Raw genomic sequence first — 22,095 nt, 5'->3', positions numbered from 1 at the left:
AGTAGCTGTGTCACGCAGTCTGTCCTTGAAGTTGTGACAGTCCTCCTGCCCCAGTCTCCCAAATGCTGAGATTACAGGTATACACCAGCAAGCCTGGCCATTGCTGGGGTTAAAGTTTACCAAATGTTGCCTCTAATATATGGAGTATAAAGGAGTAGAGGCCTCAGAGAGTGGGGTAAGAGTCCATGAAATACAAACTTTAGAGCATGTCTGTGTATTTCAGAGGCCAGGCTTGAGTGGCACAGCGGGTGGAGTCTGGAACATCTTCTGAGCTCCTGGAAAGCTCTGAGGCCCTGAGTAAGGAATCCTTCTCAAGTGCTCCAGAGGAAGCCAGCCGGTGTTGCCATTTGAATTTAATGTTATTGAAACTAGGAAGGACTCCTGGGGTCACTTACGCTAATGACCTTATTTTCCAAATGGGAGAAGGTGAAGCTTAAAGAGCAGGCAGTCATCACATAGCTGATTTGTAGTAGCAGAAGAAGGGGGTGGGACCAGGCATTGCTTTCCTTTCCTTTTTTTCCTTTTCCCTGTGAAATACTGCTCCCCTTACATGTGTGTGAGGATTTTACTTAGAGCAAACTGGAGGTTTTAGCATCTCAGTTTGAAACAACCAAAATAAACAACACATCTCCATGCATCCCCCCATTGATGGGAAAATACAGTCACAGTTCTGGGACTATGCATGTTTTCAGGACTCATTTCACTGAGGCTGTCAGAGAATCTGGTTGTCCTTACTGATTCTGAGCTCAGAGATTAAACCTATCCCCAAACAGCCTCACTTCCCTTAATCACCTATAGCAGGCACAAATGTATTGAACCTTCTCTGACAGTATTTATACTTCCTGGGCTAAGGAGTTCCATATATTTACTTACCACGGTGTAAAGTGGGCCTGACTTTGACTTGCCTGGAATTTGTTCTTTTTAAAGGTCCATGAAGGATTCCACATCATAACATAACAGCCCTGGTCCAAAAGGTCATTTTCCCTTTTTCTTTTATCAGGGGGTTTTCCAAGTTTAACCACTTACTCCAGATTCAGGAGACCTCCTTTTAGTTGCTCCTTAGCTGGTAAACAACAGGTGCAAGGACTCTGCGATCTCTGCAGCATGATAGAGCTCTGTCCCTGCAAAACTCCTAAACCAGGGCAGACAGGCAGTCCCTCTCTGCAGAAGCTGTCAGAATGACTAAGGAAAGGGAAGCTGCCTCTGGAACTGGGGTCCTTTTCTACTAGAAGGCAGAAGGGAGTACTTTAACATTGGAGAAGGGGATGAACCTTGATGAACACCATCTAGGCTCTAGTGGCAGTTAGTGAAGACAGTCAGAACTTTAGAGCTAGGAATAGTGAAACCACATTTGGGTTTATCATATTAGTACATTTCACACTCCATATTTTAATGGGATGCCTTGTTAGATGGCATTTATAGTCACCTTTGTAGCCGGCTACTGAAAAACTCTTTTCTTGTTTTTGTTTCTCATATAATAACTTTCTGTACCATTGAACTTGGAAAGGTTGCCAGACACAAGTGTTTATTTGCTCTCGCCTCAGCTGAAACAACTAATGGAAAGAGTAAAGTGCCCAACACATATTTACTCAGCACCTAGAGCTATGAAATCCAAGGGATGTAGTGAGAGCTGAGGTGCTGTCGGGGGTGCAATTCTTCACTGGTGTGGACTTCATGCATGCTACCGTAAAATGAACAGTCTTCTGGCAGTAACTGGTATACTCCCTTCAAAGACCTGGAAATCATATGTTCAAGGAACTGGCCAGTTTCTCCAATTCACCAAGTTTTTCCAAAACACATAATTGGGGAATCGCTGCAAAGATAAACATGTTAATATCAAAGAAAGGCTACTTGCTGCCATGGTCATTGCTAAGGAAAGTTGCCAGCCCCTTGGGGTCTGAGCAACTCACCTATCACCTTTCTGACTCCATACTCCCCCACATTTGGAATGCAATTGCATTTTAAAACATAATAGTTACATGATATTTTCCTTATCCTTTCATGAGATCCCAATTAATTAGTTCCTACCTATGTGGATTCTATAAATAACTAGATTGTTTCCTTACTCTTTTCCAACAGAGGTCAACTAATAAAATGCTGTAGTGAATGTTTGTGGACTCTGGGACTGTTGAAGAAGTAAGTTCTGGTCCTACTTCTGTGAATGGAACTGTGACTTGGATCTCTCTGTCTCTCTGTCTCTGTCTCTGTCTCTCTCTCTCTCTCATTATATATAATACAAAGATGTTGGTTTACATGATTCCAAAGGTCATTTTTTGTCTATAGCAGTTTATGACATTCCTTACAAAACATTTTCTGAGGCTTTCAATATTCTGCCTCATCTCCAGCATTATCTGCATCTGCCATCCTACCTCATGACAGCTGCACACTACAACTAACTTTATACATGTCATAGTTTCCAAAGCTCTTGAAGTTGGAAAAAGAACCTAAGTTCTATTTCCCTCTTGGTCTCGGTTTCTTTATCTACAAAGTAGGGACAATAATACCTGAGCTGTATACTTTACATGAGTGTTATGAAGATCAAATTAGCAAATGTATGGAAAGGTGCTTTGAAAACTGTGAAGTATATAAAGTTAGATGTAATGTATAGGAATTGAACTCAGAGATTTGGCTTCAGATTATAACTACATTTTCTATATGGTCTGACTGAGTTTTATAATATGTATCTGCCCTGTAACTTTTTGTTTTTTCTTACTTTTGATTAAAATATAATTATATTATTTCTTCCTTTCTATCCAATCCCTCCCATAATCCCCTTGTTCCCTCTCAAATTCATGACCTTTTTTTCTTTAGTTATTATTGTTGCATACACATGTATTCATAAATATATAAACACAACATGCTGAGTCCATATAATGTTACTTGTATGTGTGCTGGATAGTTTTATGTCAACTTGACACAGGCTAAAGTCATCTGAGAGGAAGGAACCTCAATTTAAGAAAATACTTCCATAAGAATAGGCGGTAGGCAAGTCTGTAAAGCATCTTCTTAATTAGTGATTGATGTGGGATGGCCCAGTCCATTGTGGGTAGTGTTACTTGGGGTGGTGGTTCTGGGGTCTATAAGAAGCAGGCTGAGCAAGCCATGTTGAGTAAGCATGTAAGCAGCAGCCCTCCATGGCCTCTGTATCAGCTCCTGCCTCCAGGTTCCTGCCCTGCTTAAGTTCCTGTACTTCCATGACGAACAGTGATAAATAAGCTCTTTTCCTCCCCAACTTGCTTTTTGTTAATGGTGTTTTATTGCAGCAACAACAACCTTGACCAAGACAGTATGTATATAATTTGAGGGCTGAACACTTGGTATTGGATAACCTATAAAGGGGCTCATTCCTGGGAAAAACTAGATCAATTCTCCCTGTCTCAGCATTGGTGGAGCCCTGTGAGACTCCTCCTTTCCATGACAGCATGCCTATTGGTGTCATCACTATTGGGACTCTGTTGAGACAGCTGCATTGTTGGGGTAAAATGGGTATAGCTTCTCTCTTCCTTTTCTGAGGCAAGTCTTGTTGTATATCCTAGACTGACTTCAACGATTTCTGTGGGATGGTCTGTATGTCAAATTGCTCTGATTGGTCAATAAATAAAACACTGATTGGCCAGTGGCCAGACAGGAAGTAGGCGGGACAAGGAGAGAGGAGAATTCTGGGAAGTGGAAGGCTGAGTCAGAGAGATACTGCCAGCTGCCGCCATGACAAGCCACATGTGAAGATGCTGGTAAGCCACGAGCCATGTGGCAAGGTATAGATTTATAGAAATGGATTAATTTAAGATATAAGAACAGTTAGCAAGAAGCCTGCCACGGCCATATAGTTTGTAAGCAATATAAGTCTCTGTGTTTACTTGGTTGGGTCTGAGCGGCTGTGGGACTGGCAGGTGAGAGAGATTTATCCTGACTGTGGGCTAGGCAGGAAAACTCCAGCAACAAATGATCCTTCTGCCTCAGTCTTCTTAAGTGCTAGGGTTATAGGCACGTGCCACTCCACTTTCATTTTCTGCTGTGTCTGGTGGGAGAACAGTGATCATTGCAGAAAGAATAAGTCCCTATTAATTACATGTTTACTATGTTTTCAAACCTGAGCTAGAATATTGATGTTACAACAAATTGGTGCATAGTTGTAAACTTCTGTGAACTGAGAATGAATGTCCCTGAATGCATAAAATCTGGTAGTAGTGTTATATGTATAACTCCATATAGGGTAGTTATTTTATGTATCACAAATATGTAATAAAATAACTGTGGTATAATAAGTATAAATAGTAATTGATCATTTTTTAAATGTAGGAGGTCTAGAAAAATCTCCCCAATAGAATAAAGATATGAACCCCCCAAATGTGGTAAAAGTCAATGTTTCTTGCCTTCCCTCCCTTCCTCCCCCTTTCCTTTCCTTCCCCTTCCTTTTCAGCCAGGGATATACCAGGGCTTTGCCTTTGATAGATAAATGTTCCATCACTGTGCTACATCCCCAGCCTTGATTTTTGCTCTGTGCAGCTAATTTTATTCATCTATAGTTTTGAAGTATTTTTGAAAACACTGATCATGAATTAATTCGACATTTAATTTCTATAATCACTAAAAGGTTGATTACATTTGAAAATTGGTTTGGGGTACTATAACTTATAAATGTGACATAATTCAAGAAAACAAGATACCAAAACAATAAAAATAAAAGTAATAGGCTATACAGTTTTTCTTTAGTATAGATTTCCAGTGGGAAGGTTGCAAAAGATGGTGGGAGCGACCACACTGAGAAGTCCATATTCTCATCTTGCTTCTGCCACCGGGGAGTTGCATCATCTTTGGCAAATGTCTTTCTTTTTTGTCCTCACTTTCCTCATCTACAAAATGAGGTAGTTGGACTAGAAGTACTTGATATAGCTCCAAAATTATGTGATGTGTAAATGGACTCCACACCTTTAGCCTTTGTTTTGCTCACTCCTGACTATGAATCAAAGGGTAGTAATGCTGACAAGTTAACACTGGAGGCACTAAATGAAAGATATCATTAACTATGGCCCCTGAAACTCGAGCTTTACTGCATTTCTAATTGACTTGCTGCGGATTTATTTTTCCTTTCTTGCACCTATTTAAAACTGACAGGGTTGTCATTTTCGTACAGAGTGTCACTGTGCAGCAGTGAAAGCTAAGAGCAGAAGAGCTACGTTAAGAAGACATCTTATAGAAGTGCCAAGAGTTAGGAGCCAGACTGCAATCCCACTTCTGCTATTAGCCGTGGGACCTTGGGATAGTCACTTCATCATTGAACTCTTGAGTTCCCTTTTCTGAAAACCATGTTTAAAAAAATCTATGAGAAAAACAGCAGCAGGCTTGTGTCATAATGAGAAGAGGAGATGAAGCTGGTGGAGCATGAATATCTTGGGACATGAAAGAAAACAACCACACTGCTCTTGGTCATCACCCAGGTTTCAGCTTGCTGGAGACAGCCTGCTGGTAGACCAAGGCCTGACGACAGGAAAGCAGAGGACTGTAGTGGGTAGCCATTCCAGCTTTTTCTCAGCTGCCTGCATTGTCTGGTGGTCCTCAGAACCATCCTCCCTAGTGAATCTCTGCTTATGGAATTAGATAGTTAACCTTTGCTCTGCAGAGAAGGGGACTGAAATATGGAAAAAGTCACGCTAGCAAAATTTCTCTGTTAACCTTTTCCATATCGCCTTCTTTTGCTATTTCCAGTCTGACTCAGGCAAGTACCATCAAAAAGAGAAAAAGCCATCCACTCAAAAGGAAATGCTCTAAACATCCATCTTGTACATATCACCTGAAACTAAAGAATTTACAAAAATTGTGCCTGAGAAAGCTCAATTGGTACTACATTTTTTTCCTACATTGTGTGAAGGTTCTGGGTTTGCTTTTTTCTATTAAAACAAAACATTTTATATTGGAAGAAAGTTTGTTCTTTTCTTTAATCCAGCAAGTGCCAATGTTATCATGCCACGTTCCATGCTGCTTTATCCAAAGCAGCTTGAGCCTTTATCCAAATCAGCATGGGCAGTAATAAAATCATACCCAATTCTGAGACAGTAAATAAGGAACGATTACATCCTAAGGCACTCCACTCAATTGTTCCATGGTTAAGGCCTAGTAGTGAATACGGCCTGAGTTTCTGATGTATCACAGAAAGTCTTCCTCTGCCTTTTTACTCCCAAACCAAGTCGCTTATACTCAAAGTAGCATGCTCAGTATTCCAAGTTTGTCCCATCCAGCTTGTTCTCAGCTATAGAATCCCAGGGGAGATGAGCTGCTATGCAGGGCTTGGAGAATGGCTAGAGACAGGGGAAAAATCCTTCCTCAGTTTAATTTTGAAGTCTTTGTTTTTAAGCACCTCACTATTCTGTGTTAATAGTAGCTACCATTTTACTCAACACTTACTATATGGCACATGTGATAAATGTTATGCTTGAATGATCTTCCTACTTAATATTCACAGCATCTGTATAACATAGTTACTGCTATATTCATCCTTATTTCACAGATGGGAAAGTGAGGCTCAGGGGTGTTAAGCAATTTATCCAAGGTCAGGCCACTGCTAATAAGAGAACCAAGATTCAAATTCTTAGACTCCACTTCAGAGCTACTCTTGTCCTTTAAGTGCTCCCAAATGGAATAGGAGAAACAGTCTTCCACTAAGGAAGGGTTAAGCAACAATCCTTTGCCCCAAAGTGTAACGGAGGAAAACACAAGAACTAGGAGTGAGTGGTATAAAAAAAAAACTGAGCAGTTCCAGGTCCCCTTTATCCTGGGGAAAACGCAGCTCTGCTTTCCCCATTGTTTCAATGTCCTTGTGTCCCTATATGTCTATAGGCTATTGAAGGAAGAATCAAGGACAGTGAGTTGGTTCTGGCAGTAACCAAGAGGCCAAAGAACAGCACGAATACCGATTCCAAAAAGTGGACTCAACTCTGGTGTACTAGAGTCTGGTGCACAGACTCAGAAATATGGCCAAAGTGGCCTTCTGTTTTGCTTTCACCATTGTTAGGACAAGGCATTAGAAGACTTACCAAGGGCTTAGTGGTACCAACAGGTGAAAAGAACTGAGAGAAGATGTATGAGAAACGATTGTGTACAGGGTAGTGCCTAACAGGGAAGAGAATGTGTGGAATATTTTTCTCTTCGGTTCCTCAGGTTCTTGACTTTGGGCCCAGGAAGAAAGTTCACTCACTAATGCAATGCCCAGGTGGCCCCTAAGCAGTTTTTTGATGCTTTTCTTGATGCTCCTCATTTGGCAGTCCCATTTCTAGAGAAGTTCTAGGCCCTGCCTACAGAGCCAATCTATTGGGTACTTGGTCAGAGTTTCTTTTGAATCATTTTTATAAGAAAAATAGGTGCATTCTGAGCCTTTGGGAAGTTGGAGTGGTAGCATGTATATTGTTGACTAATTCCTCCCCCCCCCCCCTCACACACACACACCACCTCATAAAGATGATGCAGTTTGTGATTAAAAGCATCTTGAATTTAAAAAAATAGTTTCCTTGGGAGATGAGACCATTGGTCTTCCTTTGCAATTTTGCCTTAGGTTATGCAGAGATATGCAACTCAGTTTCTTGATGATGAAGTGTCTGGGTAGCTTTTGCTGCCAAGAGTTAAACTGGATGTGCAAACTTGGATTCATGGGTGAGAGATGTTTGAGGTTAGGTTGGTGGGCTGGAAATAAGAGGGGGTGTTGTGATGGGTTTCTTGGCAGAAAAAACAATCTTTGGTTTGAGGAAGAACTTAGAACTGTAGAAAGGCTCAGAGAACAGCTGTTCAGGAAGGAAATCTGGGTTCTGAAGTGACAAGTGATTGCAGTTTTCAAATGAAACTAGGTTTCTGTTTTTAGGACAAAAAGCTCAAAATAATCTTGAATTAATGATGCTATCAATAATAATGGCCAGTGAGTGCTGGACACTATCATACATGTTTTATATGAATTTGTGATTTCATTTCAAACTCCTAGCAACCCTAAAAGGGTTATTATTATTCCCACTCACACTGTGTGTGTATGTGTGCGTGTGTGTGTGTGTGTGTGTGTGTGTGTGTGTGTGTGAGAGAGAGAGAGAGAGAGAGAGAGAGAGAGAGAGAGAGAGAGAGAGAGAGAGAGAGTAGCCAAACAGTATACATGCTACCACTCCAACTTCCCAAAGGCATAGTGAAGTCAAGTAACTTACTCAGTGTCTCATAAATAATAAGTGAAAGAGATTGAGGTGAGCAAAGGTAAGTGATAAATAACTAGAAACACTATCCACTAGTTTTACGATCTGATAATTTGGTCATGGAACCTAACAGTGTGGGCAAGGTCAATAAATATGTATGGAACTTTCTAGATACATAAAATGTTCAGGGATTCCATTTGGATGTTATTTTCTCAATTAGAAATGAAGAGAGCTGGTAAGACTGAGTGATAGGCTATTAATGATAAAAAGTCTCAGATGCCATCCAGAAGGACCTCTCTATGTCAATAATTACAGAAACTAGAACCAGAGATACAGAGGCAGGCCTATAGTGAATGAGGAAGTTGATGTCAGATCCAAGACTAGAACTGGATATCTGTTTTAACTCCTGGTCCTTTACTCACTCTCACAAACCTCTGTTCCCCTTTTATTGTTTCCCAAAGCAGTACAAACATGGGATCGAAAGTGTTCACTTTTCTGTCATTTACTTTATGACTTCAAAGTAAATTGTATGGTGGTATATGTGGGAAGTTGGCCTTAGTTCAGACTCTAGGTATGTCTTCACTGAGAAACACATCATCCTGGAGTAGTTATCTAGTATTCATAAAATTCTAATCAAGAACCGGTTCTATAGGCACCCAGACATTTATCTCCAATTAACAACAAAGGCTTTGTTCGTTAAATTTCCCATTGGTGAATAAGTAGTGTCCACTATTTGTTGACTGGCTATACATGTGTCAAAGGTTATGATTTTCAATCTAAAAGAAAGTATTGATAGGGATTCTTGGTTAGCTGGATCTTGCCACTAGATGTGGTCTTGTCACCTCAAGAGCACCAACACACAGCCTACTGTTGGAGCACCTAAACTGACAAGGAACTGAACTTGATTGAGTCCAAGAATAGGATTCCGAATTGTTTTCTTATTTACTATATTTTAATGAGAAACAGCATTTTATATGTGTCCTGCTGTTATTTCTGGTAATGGGGTTATAATGAGAACACATATCCCTCTCACTCTTACTACGGCAGGCTATTACTAGCCTACAAGCAGTGTCTAATGATAGGGCATGACCAAGGTGGCTTATGTTGGTCTGAAACTCCAAAGGAATAAAGATATATGTCCATTTTGGACATTGGCTTAAAAACAATAAGCTTCTCTCTTGAAATATAGGAGAGGACTCACCTTAGGTGATTCTCCAGAAATTCTTAATTGATAGAATGTCTACTACTTGTGGGGAGTATATATGAGAAGCCTAGAAATTTCTACAAAGAAAGCCCCCTCAGAAGACCTCTTCTGATCTGACAAATATATCTCAATGACTCCATGCCAGAATTCTGTCCTTGCTACACACCTCACCATTTCTTGATGGAAGGTTAGAGTTGAGGTGGCATTTAGCTATGGAAAGAACTGCATAAAGTGTTGTGTATGTAAGATTATTTATATGTGTTCAAGAGACAGATAATTCAGTTATGATAATGTACCTTAATGTTTTGCTAAGAAGAGAGGGCAAATGGGTTTTGTTACCCTCTGAGTACAGCTTTTCTCTTTTCTCTCTGCTTTTCTCACTAGTTATAATGGCCAGTTAACAGTTTTCTCCAAACCAGTAATTAGCTGCTAAATGGTGTATACCATGTATTGTGGTATAGATGTCAGAAACATACACACCTTTCACATCCAGTCATCTTAAGGACTACTGAAGGTATCTTGTTTCTTTCATAGTGGGTTAAAAATGGGATTGGTTGTGCAAATAGGGGTATGGAACATAGAGATCGTCAAAGCCTTCACTATTCCTTATTAAACATAACTGTCTAATGCCCCAATTACATGATGTGTTTGGCCCTTATAATCGTTTAAGATTTCAACTCCATTTGAAATTGAGTAAGTCTCTAGAGGCAGAAAATTCTCTTGGTGCTACCATGTAGCCATCTCTGTAACCTTGATCTAGCTGCTTATGAATTTTGAATCACTTCTGATTTCTATTTTGTATAAAATTGGGGTGAGGGTTCCTCACTTCTGGAAATGTAATGATTCCTTGAGATGTAACATATAAAATTCCTTGGACGATGCTTTTCATGTGGTAAAGCATCAATGACTGGTAGTTATTATTTAAGCTCTGGTTTTAAATTTGTTGACAACAAACATAGGAAGGAAGACCACAATGAATGCTACAGTAAATGATTACAACACATCCATTTTAATAAATGGACTGACATTTGCTATGACATCTAGTTTATAGTGTGGTTAAGGAACCATCATTGGCTAACAAGCAAAGATGAGAAGATGCACTGTAAAAATGAAAAACATTCCCTTGTTTCTACTTACTAACTCAGAGTTGTTGCTTTATTTGCTCCAGGGACTAGGAAGCTAGTCTCTTAGCTTTTCCAAGTCCTATCCTAAATTTTCAGCTTGAGAGACAAACTTGCTAATGATTACATGGGCCAACAGTACTTCAGCTGCATAGAGAAACAACTTGTATGAAAGTGCCTTAGGCACAATACTTTGTGCTTAGTGGGTGTTTAATTGATTTTAGTCTGAATCTGCATATCTGTTTATAGTTCAGGCTTTATTAAATATATGATACTCAAATTGAGTGAATGTTATTACTATTACCACAAAGCTTGTTAAATAGGCTTACCATATATTTTCTGATTCATACATGGGATATGAACTAGGAATTCATATCTAATAAGCATCTCTGGTGATTCTGATGAAAATGGCCCAATTCAAGACATACTGTTTTAAACCAATCAACAAGTAGCCTTGGACATTGCATGAGATGAAAGGGTAATTAAGGCTCTATAACAGGTTCTGGCTGACTGCAAATGTCAGAAGCCTTTCTCTCTTAAATTTACAATTCACCCACACAGAGAGCACCATATTAACACCTTTATCCCTATACTTACCTTTCTGTGGGCTGAGTCGTGCTCTCTACCTGTTTCATCCATTGTTTGAGCCATTTAGAGCAACAACAAAGATGGACTTTTCTTGCAGTGAGTAATTGGCAACAGATCAGCCAACCATGGATAACTGAAAGGGTGTGTGTGTGTGTGTGTGTGTGTGTGTGTGTGTGTGTGTGTGTGTGTATGTGTGTGTGTGTTTATCATAGCAGTGTTTAACAGCTTAAAAAAAACTACTCACTACCTTCCCTTTGAAAGAGATTTTACTTCTGAAAGTTTCCCATAGTCACTACAGAAAATCCTAACATCACAATTACCCATGGCAACAAACAACCATGCATAGAACAGGCAGCAGGCTCACATCAGAAGGGAGTGACTCCATGGGTCCAGAGCCACTAAAATAGTCACACATAGATAAGATCCTAGTGAGTAAAGGGCCAAAGTTTACTATGGAGGACACATGTGAAAAAAGAGATGGCGTATAATTCACTGACCCTTCTTCCATCAAGGTCTCCTACTACCTTCTAAATGCCCACTATCCTTCTTTGTTCAACTTCCTTTGGCAGATTGGTGTCTTATTCTGGGTCACTTACCTGACCTGGATATCTCCTTCTGAGGAGTCTTCAAGGTAATAGGTGGTAATCTGAATAAATAATTCTGCTTTAAATGTCAGTGGGTAATAATCATTTAGTTCATTCCCTTCTGGATAGTACACTAACATTTTAGTGCAGGGTTCCAATGCAATAACACAGATAAGTGAATTTGTAAAATTTATGACTAAAGGCAGACTATTAGAGTGACAGTATCTTGAGGTGGGATTGGATTAGTTTCAGTCTTCAAAGGTCACTGGATACTCTTTTAATGTCTTCCTTAGATCAGTTGTCAGCTAAGATATGTTGGAAAGCAACATAACACTTCTTCCCTCACTTTGAGTATCTTGAAAATTGAGTCAATTTTTCATTCTCTTCTGGAAAAAGATAGTATTGTGCTGTACGTTTTATTTAAAACCCTTTTAAAGAGAAGCCAAACCTCTGAAAAGCCGATGTTACATGCCTCCTTCTAGCATGTCTTGGCCCAGAGAAACTAAGTGGAAATAGAGTTGGAGCCACAAACCAACCTTAGATCTCTTGAAATAGTTTTTAAACATTGCACTTTGCACCGGACGGTGGTGGCGCATGCCTTTAATCCCAGCACTCAGGAAGCAGAGCCAGGCGGATCTCTGTGAGTTTGAGGCCAGCCTGGGCTACCAAGTGAGTTCCAGGAAAGGTGCAAAGCTACACAGAGAAACCCTGTCTCGAACCACCCCCCCAAAAAAAAAGTAAAAAAAAAATAAAAAAATAAAAATAAAACGTGGCACTTTGGGTTGTGGCAGGTAGCTAAGACACTGTCATCCTGACTCATGCTACATTCTCTCTCAGCCTGTCCTATAGCTCACCCTCTACATTCTTACAAAAACCAACTCTAAGTATATGTTCTCAAAGGGCATCTAATCATGCTACCTACCTGGGTGAAATGGACACAAGATTATTGGGAATATGATGGAGCCATCTGTGAGTCAGAATAAACCAAATGTATCTCTTATAGAACTTTGTTTAGTTAGTGAAAGTGTACAAATCTTGATGACAAAATTATTTCTGAAAGAGCTGTTACTTTGGTGAATACAGTCTCCCAGCTTTGGACTCCTCTTTTTGTTCAAAGTGTGATTTAAGGACCATCAGCATTAGTGTCACCTGGGAATTTGCTAGAAACGAAAAGTCTTGGGCCCATAGTAAACTTTTGAATCAGAGTCTTTAATATGCTCTTCAGGCATATGGTGTACACGTGAAAGGTTGATAAATGCCATTTTGCGCTGAATTGTGTCACATGGTGAGGGATCATCACCCAAGTGTTTTGTGTATTATCCATGTTTCTTTGACTTTTGCAAAGAAGGACAAACAGTGTTGTGTTGAGGATAACTGCTTAAAAAGCAAGTGGCAGTTGGGGACCACGGAGCAGGAGGTTGTTTTTCTCTCTATTGTGCAGTGTGAGTTCAGAAGAGAGTATAGCGGTTCCTTCCATTGGGAGAAGGGCCAGAATGTATGATTGGGCCAAGATAAGAGAAGGCTAGAGGGAATGACAAGGAGATGCATCTTAGCTAGATTCCAAGTATGTCAAGTGCTGCCATCACTGACATGGGATTCCATATGCCATTCTAGAGAATAGAAACTTTCTTCATGAGACTCATCTTTCCTCATCTCAGCTAGCTTCTGAGTTCATCTTGTGCTGCCATCACTGACATTCAATTCCATATGCCATTCCAAAGAATGGAAACTTTCTGCATGAGACTTAGCATAGAGAAACTGACTCTATGGATTTGCTATCCCCATACTCATCTTACTATGAGGTGCCATAATTGACTGATTAAAAAACAAACAAAAACCCCCAACAAAACAAAACAAACTTCCATAACCAAAGGCAGCTGGCTTTCATTTAGGTAAACAAACAATCTGACCATCATATCCTAACTCCCATTTGAGTATCTTTCCCTGAAATTGAGATATGATGGTTCTTATAGTCCTAGATTTTAAAGTCAATACTCCCTATTATTTTAATCTTTTCTTCCATTGCTTTAGGCTATATTGCTGTATTCAGGGAAAAAAAACCTGGTATCCCCAAAGTAGTATATAGTTCTTAAGGAGAATGAACTAAGAACAAGGACTTTGTAATAAAGAAGAAGAAGAAAAAAGATTTAGACTCTCAATGTAGAAAATTGTCCCTGAGTAAAGTCAGTGTGGATGGGACAATAATGAGTAGGTGATTAGAGACCAGCCAACAGGCACGAGCTCAACCACCAGAGGAAGAAACGAAAATAATGGTGACAAAAGGAGTAGAAATATGAAAAAGACAGACTCTGCCCACATTACCCTTTTGCTAAGCATTGACTCTTTGGGGAGATAGTGTCCCTAACTCTGTGTTGATTCTAGAGTTTAGGCTGAGACTATTTGAAACTCTGTGTCTGGAGCCTGGATATTTCCTGAGCAGCTTTCAGGAGGGAGAGAGTCGCTTTTGTGCATGTACAACTTCCCCGTTCTGTTGATGTACACCTATTGCCTCCATTGGTTGTTTTAATGGTGCTCTCTCCTGGACATTTCATCGAATTAAACCCAAAGCACCAAAATACAAAGGGACGGAGTCAAAACATGATAAAAAAAAAACTGGGTTTCTTGTTCTTCATAGGAGGTAGAAAGTTTTACAAAAGCTCTTTTAAAATATATCTGTGGTCCTCATCTAAAAAACCCAAAAGCAAATCATTTGGATAAGGACGTTTATTCCTCTGCTCCAAAGTAATGAATTCTAGCTCCTAAATGTCTAGTCATCTCTTAATATCTTTGTCGTCTTTTAATCCTTAAACCAGTTGTATAAATGTGAGAGATCTCCTGTCCAGAAAGACAGATAAACAATCACACATCAGCACCTTCGTTTATTTTCAATCTGTCAAAATAGAACCGTCTCTGAGTACCCATAAAAATGAAATTTAAAGATATCGCAGGGGCCCAAACCATGAAGGCAGCTCCCTCTTCTCTCACTCAATTTTAGGGACTAGGGAGGGAGATGTACAATTAACAAAACAACCTCCATTGAGGTAAAAGTCAGGTGATAAGGAATACCAGTTTCAATTAGGAGGAAAACAAGTTTAAATTGTAGAAAGAAAAATCATGGCCCATTTTTCAGTAAACACAGAGAGAATGACAGAGTAATTCTCTTTTTACTCTTTTCTAAACTCTCCTTTTCCCCCTGCCTTCACTTAGTAGATCAATAGGAAGCTGTCTTGTAGGAGAGGTAATACACTTTGCAGGAAGCTCACCTTTACAGCCTGCTGATTGCCATCTATTTTATGGCCCAAATGAACAGCCTCACCTTCCTCCCTCCTCCATTCCAAACTGTAGATTAAGAAAAAGATGATAATAAACCTTGTGAGAAGGTGACTTAAATCTGTGACTGGCACCACTGAGGCGACCTCTTCGTGCTTCAGTGGGCTAAGCCAGCTGGCCAAAAGGACTGAGAAGAGAGCTAAGCCAGTGAGCTTCCTGACGACTAGCCAGCGGAGAGAGCAGAGGAGGCAGGGCAGCAAAGGGGCAAAGATCCTTCAGTGATGGGGGAGGTGGAGCCAGAGAAGATAATGGTTAGGACCCTAGACTCTATTGGAAGGCAAGAGCCTTGATCTCAGGGTTTTCAGCTTAGTCTCTAGGCTTATATGAGGAAGACAAATGCTCAAACAAAGCCAAAACAAAACCCATCCAATTGCAGAGCTTGTGATCAACAGAGACATTTCCTTTCCAAAAGGACCTAAACGGTTAAGTGGCTCCTTCCTGGCAATTAGAGTAATTAGATAATTAGATTGTGACTCTGTGGGTAAGAGATAGAAGCCTGTCTCGGCTAAGTACACTTGGTAGCAAAACACTTTCAGTTATAAAAGGAGCAAGTTCTCAGTTTGCAGGTATATTTCAAGTCACTTGTAAAAATTAACAGAAGGAAATGTTGCTGTTGGTCGGTTAGGTTTAGCTGACAAAAGAGATTTTGCCAGGGGCTCCATCAAAGCTCGTACTCCTAAGTCTTACTCTCAGTCCCACCATCAACGCTGAGCTTCCGTCAACAGATTTTTATTTAAGCCAATGCACTTAGAGCACAATTCTGTGGCGAAGAACCTTTAAGATTACAGTTGCCTTTTCCCTGCTTCTCGCAAACGGTACGTAATCTACGAGCACATTTGTTGGCTGGAAAGGTGTACAACAGCAATTTTTGCAGTGACAGTGCGGAGCGGGAATATGAGATCTGTGTGCTAATGAGCTGACACTGCAGAGGCTGGGGCGGTGTAGTGTGGAGTGCACTACAAGTGCACGGCAGCAAGACACAGGAGGGGACTCCAAGGGAACCAGCGGTATTTCCTGAGGCACCAGGACAGCAAAGTCACACCATGGAAGCCAGCAGTCTCCAGATATTTCCATACCCTTCTAAGCCAGAGAAGGATCAGATCGGTTTGTTTTTTCCCCCTAAATGCTTAGATCTGTAAGTTGAAAAATGTGTGTGCATTATTTTTCATATGCACTAATAATGTGTGTGTCTGTGTATGTTTATGGCGTACATGCTGAAACCAATTTAGTCACACCACCATTCTCTCTGCATTTACCCAGCTAAACTGAAAGGTAAGGCAGCGAACTCTATTAATTCCTATGAAATGGGAGCATGTGCTCTAAATCAGATGGGTCTGTCTGAGAAACTTCAATTCTCTTCTGAGCTAAGATCCCAACTGAACCACCTTTCAAAGCCAGGGAGGCTTTTATTGGCCTCTTAAGGCACAAAATGAAGTTAGAGTCTGTCTTAAGCAAACCTCTTGAGGCTTGTGCAAAAAAGCTTGCTTGCTAGTAGAGTCTTTAAATAGCTGGTGCCTCAGATTCATTGTAAGAATGACTTCTGAATCCATTGTATGGAGCAAGGTGACAATGTAGAGGGGAAGCAGAGGTCAGGGGCATGGACAGAAGGCATTACTGTTTGTTTATCCCTCATATTTCTGTCTACCCACATACCTGTGCCCTAGAAAGTACATGTTTGCCTTGTGATTGAAGATCCAGAAAAGATCATGAGATGAGATCAACTCTAGCTCTAAAGAAAGCTAAAACCAGTAAGTCTGCAGGACAACAAGCAAGGTTCTTTAATTTTTGCTAGCCCAGTTCCACACTGAACTAGATAGGAGGGATAGATGAGCAGATTTGGACTCATGTGAGGTTTTCCCTAGATCTCCTCAGCTAGGAAGGCCAGAGGATGCTGGAGCTGCCTGTTTCCTCCGTACAATTAGGTAATCACTTGGAGAAATCGGATCTGCAGTTATTTGCTTGCTTCAAGTACTGTTAGAACTGCATGCTTGTATTTGACATATATGATTCCTGCTCCCACAAGAAAAAGAACAATCAAGGCCACGGGGGAGACAATAGACACATCTATGGTTTCTCTGCCCCTTGGATCATTGTTTTCAGAGGCTATGGTTGGACTATGTAGGTGTCTTTCTCACACTAAGACACCAAGCAGCAGCTGCCAAGAGATAGCTTTGAGATCTGACTCCCATTCACCAATTGTGACTTCCAGACGTGACTGTTTCAGGGACCACAGAAGATGGCAGCTTTTCTCCTCTGTCTTCTGAGCTAGCTGTGAAGTTGGAGAGTGCAACAGGCACCTAGGCACACACCACTGATGTCTAGGTATTTCTCCCATGTGTACTTTGTGGTTGTTCATGCAAATGTGAATATTTGACATAACCAAGGAGGTAGTTTCTTTTTGGTTGTTTTTCTTGGTGCCTACTAAGTCTTGCCCCTTCTCTCACACTCTCAACTGTGTAACCATAACCTAGCCATGTAAGTGATAGTGCTGTGTGTTAAAGTTGAGATTTTTATCAGTTGCTTTTCCTTCTCCATCATTGTTCCTTTATTGCTCTGAAAGGTAAGGAATTAAGACAATTCAGCGCCAATATGGATGACTTATTGCCTGTTTATGAACCCGAGATTTTTCTCATGGCAAACTTCATTTCCTGACTGTTGTTCGGGTAGGGTTCTGATAGCCATAGGCTGGTGAGTGTCAGACCAGTTTGATCATAAGAACAGGACCCGAAGGTTTGGAAATCAATCATTCCTGAGAAGCCAAATAGATCTTTTAGCTCAGTGTTCATCAGTGGAAAGAGAGTGAAGGGAGATGAAATACATATTATTTGTCGTTAGTGGTAATACACCCCGTTAGTTTCATGTATTTGGTTTTAAATCTGTTCTAATTGATATTTAGGAAACTGCATTTGAGATTCAGCCTCTTGAGGCGATCACAGTGCAGTAGGATTAAGAAGCAGATATGCCTTGTAAATGTTGGAGAGAGGTTGGGGATTACAGAAATAAGACACAAAGTATAGCCTGATATTTTGTAACTTTCACACTTAACTAAAATTATTACATTTCTTCTTTGTCAAACCAAAGAATGTCAAAAACAGAGTGTCTCAGAACATGTTCATAAAAGCACCTTCAGCTATTTTTTTTCTTAAGGCTGGTGACTGTTAGATGTTTTGGAAAGTCCTTCTTTACTTCCCCTACCCTTCAGCCTAAGTCTTTAAATCCAAAGAAAATGTGCTCTTGCATACCTGTTTAAGGATTGCTAGGGATTACATATCTTTTGAGATGGAAGGATTTGAAGAAAGTCATATACAAAGTTAAACTCGCCAAGATGCAAATACCATTTATCAAAATGGAATGAAACTTCAGATTTCAAACTGCACCATCCAAGGAAATAAGACATACTTTATGTTAATTGGCTTCATTTGGGAGAAACTTTTAATGAAATAAAGCTTAGATGAAGAACTTGGTGTTTCTTACAAAACATTCCCTTCAAGTTAAAAGCAAAAAACAAAAAACAAACAAACAAACAAAAAACCCAGACAAGAACCTGTGTCCAACAAGCTAATAGTCATTTGGGTTCCTGTGATTTCCCAGTTAAAATCGCCCCTTTGCGAAGAGAAGAAAATCGTTGGTACCACTATGGATTTCAGAAATTACTTTGGGGCTGACGAAATCCCCTTTTAGTATTCAGTGTTCCTGCTTCAAGCCTCTCTCCACAAGCAACCTTTTGCTCTAAATTAAGAACTGTGTTGTCCTTAACAATTGTGTGTGTGTGTGCGTGTGTGTGTGCGCGTGCGTGCGTGTGTGTGTGTGTGTGTGTGTGTGTGTGTGTGTGTGTGCTTGCGCACGCATGCACGCGTGCACTCCTGCACTGGCACAGACAGGATTGGCTTTCCAAATTCACCTGAGAACTGTCTTCCCTCTTCCTTTCAGGCTGCCAAGCATTCGTCACTTGCAATCAGTTTGTAGTCTTATCAGTTCCTATAGGAGCTCTCTGGGAGGACAGAAAGAGGCCAGGGAAGCCAGCCTGATCTATGGCTCAAGGTCACTTGTTTGCAGGGTTCTCATATGTGTTCCTATGTGTGAGCAATCATCAACCCCAGCTCGTTCCTACCACCAGACACAGCTTTAACACTTAAGTATTGGACACCCTGCATTGACTCAATCAAGGAGCTGCTGTTGCTTCTTTTTTAAATCCCATTTGAAATTTCCCTGAACAACCAGGCTATTTTCTTTCTTTCTTTCTTTTCCCCCAACAGAAAAGGGTGCGGGGGAGGGAACACCAGTTTAGCAGGGAGGAAAGTGAAAGTTTTGCATCAAACATAATTCATCACAGAGTTTTGCCCACTGCTTTCAGCCCCGCAGCAGAGTCCTTCAAGGTTGATTTATGCAACATGAACCTAGGATTGACTATGGCCTCAGTCTGCTTATTGAGGCAATCACCCCCCAGCGCACATACACGCAGACCCCCATGCATCACAAAAAAAATGCAAATGAGGTCCTCTCAGGTCCCAAAGGGAGGCAACGCAGATCTACTTACAAGCATTAGTCACAGAAAAACTGTTGGAGGAATCCAAGTGGTCTACGTGGTAATTCAAATGGAAGGGCTTCTCAGTGGTGTTCTGGTTGGTGTTGTATAACTGCACGGCAAAACGGAAAGCACTATGCTCCTGCACCGTGTTTCTCATGAAAAGTCCACCTAGGAGCAAAGGCAATCAAGACTTGGCTTGTGTCCCCCCACTTCAGGATGAGTTAGAAAGTAGCAGACATTAGATGCCAGGCCCCTCAGTGTTACTGGGAAGCTCAGCTGAGGATTGATTTTTCAACCTGTGTGTCTTTCAATACTTATAAACTCTGATTTCCACTGTGAAAAATCTGGATTTTCTACACTGAGCAAGCTAAAGTGAAAGGAGAAAGGGGAGGCGGGGGCTGCTGTAGGTAGGATGAAGGAACTGAAAGTGGGACTTGGTTCTTTCTTAAGCTAAAGCCTGCCCCCAAACCCTGACTCCAGCCCCACCCCCACCCTTATCCCCACAGCTGGTTCTTTTTTTCCTCCTGGGGTACAGGGTTAGGGTGGGAAGAAAAACAGTTTTATTCCCATTGCTGTCCCAACCCATTCCCCATGAGCCACCTTCCCCCATGACAATACAAGGGGTTAGTTCAATAAAAGCAACAATTCTAACTTCTCTACTTGTAAATACAGGCAGAGGCGGGGAGAACTCCCTTCCGGCTAACTGGAGCTGGTCTCCAGACAGACACAGCAGCAATTCATGAATCCCTAGTCTGCGTGACTTCCCTGCTTGCCCGACTCCTTGTGTCACCCCCACTTCCTACCCCATCTTCCATCACCCAGCTACTTCCTTGGTCTGGGGGATTCAAAGTGGGTTCCATCTCCTCTAACGCTATCCTGTCTCACTGGAGCCAGAGACACGGGACAGGGCGACCTGGGCCCAGGTTATGCGTCCTGGCGCGGCCAGACAGGCAGTATCACCCTGGGACAACTTCCAGCGGCTGCAAGCATGCTGTGGCAAAGTCCAGAACAGCGAGCTGAAAAGCCGCGACTCTTAGCCTCTTGCAGCATCCCAACCTCCAGCTTGACTCCCTTGCTCCTTGGTCAGCTCAGAAAACCTGGCCACCCACCCGCATTAGCCCCAGGAGACCCCCTTTCCCATCTCGGATGCTCCCCATACTAGTCAGCTCCTTGCGGCTCAGGTCCCCAAGATCTCTGCTCAGTCCCCCATCTCTAGTCACCGTCCCCAAGCATGCAGGACAGGGACCGGTTTGCGATAGCCCCAGCCTCACTAGGGCAGTGGGTTTCAGATGCAGAAGAGCCTGGGCCCCCTGGCTGGCTCTGGAAAGCTTACCTATGCTGATGGTGTTGGGGAATCCTCCGTGAGAATGACCCAAAAGCCCCAGGACTAAAAAGAAGACCGCCCGGAGCACGCTTTGCCCCATTTTCTTCTGCCTGGCCGTGCTACGCCTAAAACGAAGCTGACAAGAGCATGGGCGCAACTCGGGAGTCGTCAAAATAATAATAGAAAAAGAAAAAGAATTCGCCGGCTCTTACACCCCCTCCCCTCAACTTGCTCTCGCTCGCTCACTCTTCCTTTCCACCCCACACTAATCCTCCTCCTCCACCGCCTCCTCCTCTTCTCTTCTCTCCCTCTCTCTTCTCTCTTCCTTCCTCTCTCTCTCTCTCTCTCTCTCTCTCTCTCTCTCTCTCTCTCCCTCCTCTCTCTCTCTCTCTCCCTCCCTCCCTCCCTCCCTCTCTCTCCTGTCTTCCTCTACCCCCCCTCCCAGGATCTCTCACACCCCCTTCCCACCCCCCCCCCCCACCTCACTTCTGTCTTCACACCAATCTGGAAGGCGGGTTCATTGGCTGCAAGCTGGGTTCCCCAAAGCGATTTCTTTGAGAGACAGAGAGAGAGAGACACACACACAGAGACAGAGAGAGACAGATACACAGAAACAGAGAGAGAGACAGAGACAGACAGAAAGAATGAAAACCGGAGCGAAAACAAAACAGTAGAAAACAAAAACAAAGAATAGGCAAGAGACAGAGATAAAGAAATAAGAAAGAAATTATAAAGAAAACCAAACGGCTCCCCCGCCCCCGAAGATGGTGGATCTAAAGAGGGGGTAAGAAGAAAAGAGCTAAAAGCCTCAAAGGCTCAGCTCTGGTGAATTGGGTTCTTCCAATTGGGCCGGTAGGGGGATATTGATCAAAGTTGATCTGACGTGGAATTAAAGCCGCACACCGCTTAGCTCCACTGCAAACTGCAGCTCTGGACTGCAAAGCCTAGGCGCTGGCGTTTGTCAACACGGGAGATGGGATCAACAGAAATACACCAGTCCTCACGTGGACCGGACTTTCAAGCCTCAACCAGTTTCCTCTTTTTAAAAAAGCTACATTGTCTCTACATTTGTACGTGTGTCTTAAAGATGAGGGGTCTTGAGGGGCGGTTAGTGATTACTCTTGAGTCTTTGTGAAGAGACTCGGAAAAACAGTTCCCATCACAATGCGCCCTAAGATGCTGCGCATGCCTGGTCTCTGCCGCTCAGCTTTTACAGCAGAGAGAGATCCTAGGGCAAGTGAACAATCCCCTCCC

General features: G+C 41.8%; 1 protein-coding gene across 7 annotated transcripts in view; it reads right to left on the bottom strand.

Annotated features, from left to right (window-relative positions):
* The window catches only part of Gria3 (glutamate ionotropic receptor AMPA type subunit 3), a 277,312-nt gene extending 255,705 nt beyond the window's left edge, over positions 1-21,607 (bottom strand). The window contains exons 1-3 of one of the 7 annotated variants that reach the window (XM_052738461.1): positions 21,328-21,607; positions 20,851-20,977; positions 19,527-19,685 (exon numbers count right to left, since the gene is read on the bottom strand). In XM_052738461.1, coding sequence (XP_052594421.1) covers positions 19,527-19,685; positions 20,851-20,941 — 250 coding nt within the window. In that variant the 5' untranslated portion in view covers positions 20,942-20,977; positions 21,328-21,607. Of the gene's footprint in view, positions 1-19,526; positions 19,686-20,850; positions 21,142-21,322 lie in introns of those variants that run through there. The other 6 variants (XM_052738452.1, XM_052738425.1, XR_008218287.1 and 3 more) reach the window with 6 other exon arrangements.
* Between the last annotated feature and the right edge of the window lie 488 nt (positions 21,608-22,095).

Source organism: Peromyscus californicus, unplaced genomic scaffold (assembly GCF_007827085.1).
Source record: "Peromyscus californicus insignis strain IS unplaced genomic scaffold, ASM782708v3 Scaffold_10__1_contigs__length_136768540, whole genome shotgun sequence".
Classification (NCBI taxonomy): Eukaryota; Metazoa; Chordata; class Mammalia; order Rodentia; family Cricetidae; genus Peromyscus; species Peromyscus californicus.
This window is presented reverse-complemented; position numbering and strand designations above follow the sequence as displayed.